The sequence below is a fragment of the Ipomoea triloba genome, chromosome 5 (genome assembly GCF_003576645.1).
Source record: "Ipomoea triloba cultivar NCNSP0323 chromosome 5, ASM357664v1".
Classification (NCBI taxonomy): Eukaryota; Viridiplantae; Streptophyta; class Magnoliopsida; order Solanales; family Convolvulaceae; genus Ipomoea; species Ipomoea triloba.
Genome location: NC_044920.1, coordinates 1,529,703 through 1,532,608, shown reverse-complemented (window position 1 = coordinate 1,532,608; position 2,906 = coordinate 1,529,703). Strand labels below are relative to the sequence as shown.

At 36.6% G+C, this 2,906-nt stretch overlaps 1 protein-coding gene across 1 annotated transcript; it reads right to left on the bottom strand.

Annotated features, from left to right (window-relative positions):
* Positions 1-587: 587 nt before the first annotated feature.
* On the bottom strand, positions 588-2,203 carry LOC116019994 (expansin-A2-like). The gene is made up of 3 exons (XM_031260416.1): positions 2,014-2,203; positions 1,409-1,715; positions 588-1,284 (listed from the first exon to the last, which is right to left on the bottom strand). Exons 1-3 carry the CDS (start codon positions 2,156-2,158, stop codon positions 981-983), a joined length of 756 nt encoding a protein of 251 aa, XP_031116276.1. The 5' UTR covers positions 2,159-2,203; the 3' UTR covers positions 588-980.
* Positions 2,204-2,906: the final 703 nt, after the last annotated feature.

Below are 2,906 nucleotides of genomic sequence, written 5' to 3'. Positions count from 1 at the left end.
CGGTATCATAAAATTGATAAGAGAGTGTGTATCAAGAACCCGAGAATACAACTATCATGAAATTGATAAGAGAGTATGTCTCGATATGTGGTTTCAATTGACTTATTGAACAGTGTGCAATGCGCTATCAAATACGGAGTATTAACTATCAAAGAGAGCTATATACTACACTTTTGCTAAAGAAGTGAACATATGACTAAATTGTCAACGGATGTGACCCATTAATCAAATATTCGACCCGTCTCACGAATTGCGACCTGTGAGACGGTCTCACACAAGTGTTACCCCTTTGCATATGCCGTTATTATTGGTTTTTCCAAATTTATATAAGTTCGTTTTGATATGTTTTTCACAAAATAATAATAATAATAATAATAATAATAGTTAAAATTAAAATTGTAAGATTATTAATGAAATGTACTTTTTATACATAGTGTCTTTAGATTGGTTGTTAACTTGTATCAAACTTGGTGGGTATAAACAGAGGCACTACAATATAAGGGGATAAACCAAGAAGGGATAAAAGACACAGAAAAAAGAAAAAGAACCAAAAAGGAATAATATAATATAAAAGAGTAACAACACAATTCACATTAAATCATAGTATTATTAAATTGCCCAAATTTTCTTGCACACCAAATCGGGATTAAATATACAAAATATATAACATACTCAATGTGGCCTAAGTTTAACTATATATGGCCGGCTCGCAACTAAACATATATATGTAGTACATCTGTGAAAAATGAAAATATATCCTTCTAAACTATATAAGTATAACACTAATCCTTAATATAAACGGAGTAGCTTTTTTTCAAGAAAGAAAAGAGCACTTATATTTACTATAGACTATAGGCCTAAGCGGGTGGTACCAGCCACCACGGCTATAGAGCCTCTCCCGGCCGTCTCACCCTTTGAAATGTAAAGTTGTAAAAAACACTTTAAACTTCTTTCTTTTCTATTGGGTGAAACTTTCGGAGTTAAAATTGAGCCCCTTCAAAAGTCTGACCAAATCGCCAATTTGCAGGGGCGGCATTGTAGCTGGTGACGGTTCTCCCGTCTCCGGTGGTGACTTGGAATGAGAGGCTCTGGCCATCTAGAACGGAGTTGCTTTGCCAATTTTGGCCCCAATTCCGTGACATTTGTTGCCATCCGGTTTTTGACCCCTTGATCGCAACACTATGGACGTCTCCAGAACCCCCAACGTTGGTCACCAACACCAAGTTAAAATAGGTGTGTCCGTTGATCGTGAATCTTATTCCTCCCTTCTTCCTGCAAGGCACCCTGCCAAGATAAAAAAACTCAAGTCATTAGCAAAACTAAACGTTTATATTATATTTAATATTTAAACAAAAATTTAAAAAAAAAAATGTCAAGAGACTTGTAGTCGAGCGACATAAATTCTTACCTTCGGTAAGATACAGGGACAATTCCGGCCCGGTAAATAGCGATTTGAAGGTAAGCAGGCTGAGCCATGTCGAAGTGTTGGCGGGGAGAGTTACACCAACCACCATTGTCGTTGGAGAGGCCGGGGTTTGGTGGGCAGAAGTCGGTGGCAGTGACGGTGATGCTGCCGGGGACGCAGTAGGGGCCGTTGCACATAAGCTCGTAGCAAGAGCCGCAGGCCAAGCCATTGTTGAACAGAGCAGTGCTAAGAGCTGCAATGTTGGTGCCATAACCTGTGCTGTACAAGTTACCATATCCACAAGCTCCCCCTGCAACATTCAAACCCCACAATTAGCACAAAATTCTAAATTTCCATCCACCTTTCCAACTACTCAAAAGAAAATTGACGGACAGTCTCAACCAAGTTAGTCAGACTATTTGACTTGATAACCACAAGGTTAGGTTACAAGTTCGATTTCAGCCTGAGGTTGAGGTGACCTAGGCTGATTTAACTACCTATGACCATTTGTCAGCTAAGATCACAAAGCAAGATTTACCAAAATACACACTCTCAAATAATGATTGCAAGTTTTTCTGATTACTCAAAAATAGAAAAGAAAAATGTACCCATTGTGCCAGAAGCGTCGCCGCCGCCATAGAAAGTGGCATGAGCAGATTGCCAGCCACCATAGTCACCAAAACTGAGATGGAAGCAGAAGCTTGAGAAGAAGAAGAAGAGAAGAGAGAATGAAACAGAGAATGCAGCTGCCATTGAAGAAGAGAGAGAAAGAGAGAATGGGTGATTAGTGGTGAGTTTGGGTCTATGGGGAGAAGTGTGGGGCTCTATTTATATACAAAAAACTGCAAGTAAAGATTTAGGGGGGGTCAATAGGAGTGTGAAAGTGACAATTTAGCACATATTTATGTCCTAGTTCAAACCATAAAAACAACAATAATCCTTATTTTTTTGAAGAAATATGATTCATGTCGGGTAAGATACCTCAACTTTTTTTATTCTATTTCTTTTGTTATCACACAATAATATGGTTTTGACATTATATACCCTTCATTTTGATACTACATAGTACCTTTGGTGGTATGCCACTATCTTCTAAAATAATAAAATCTAAAATACCAATTTAAAAATATATACTATCAACTAAAATGGAAAAATTGTGGATTTTAATTCATCAATTATGCAACTCTAATTGTTTTAGTTTATATTTTTCAAACATTGTAATATACACTTCTAGTTTGAACAAAAAATAATCGTAACTTCGTTCCTCAAGTAATAAAATTGAAAATTTCTGTTGCAATTTAACTCTTACTCCGTGTATGACGAGTATATGTTTTTTGGTAAAATTAAAATGGTCAATGGGCTGCTCTCATTAAGAGTCAAACTTATAATCTTATGATCACGAAATAAACAATTTGACCAACTTGGTTGAAATTGTCTCATATGGATATATTGTTACAAAAATGATATTTCTTCTGTCCCATTTTATGTGACGAGTTCGATT

Coding starts and splice junctions, on each gene's coding strand:
- LOC116019994 (XM_031260416.1), bottom strand. CDS start 2,158: ATGGCAGCTGCATTCTCTGTTTCATTCTCTCTTCTCTTCTTCTTCTTC. Junction 1,716..2,013: donor CGACGCTTCTGGCACAATGG/GTACATTTTTCT, acceptor TGAATGTTGCAG/GGGGAGCTTGTGGATATGGT. Junction 1,285..1,408: donor GTCCCTGTATCTTACCGAAG/GTAAGAATTTAT, acceptor TTATCTTGGCAG/GGTGCCTTGCAGGAAGAAGG.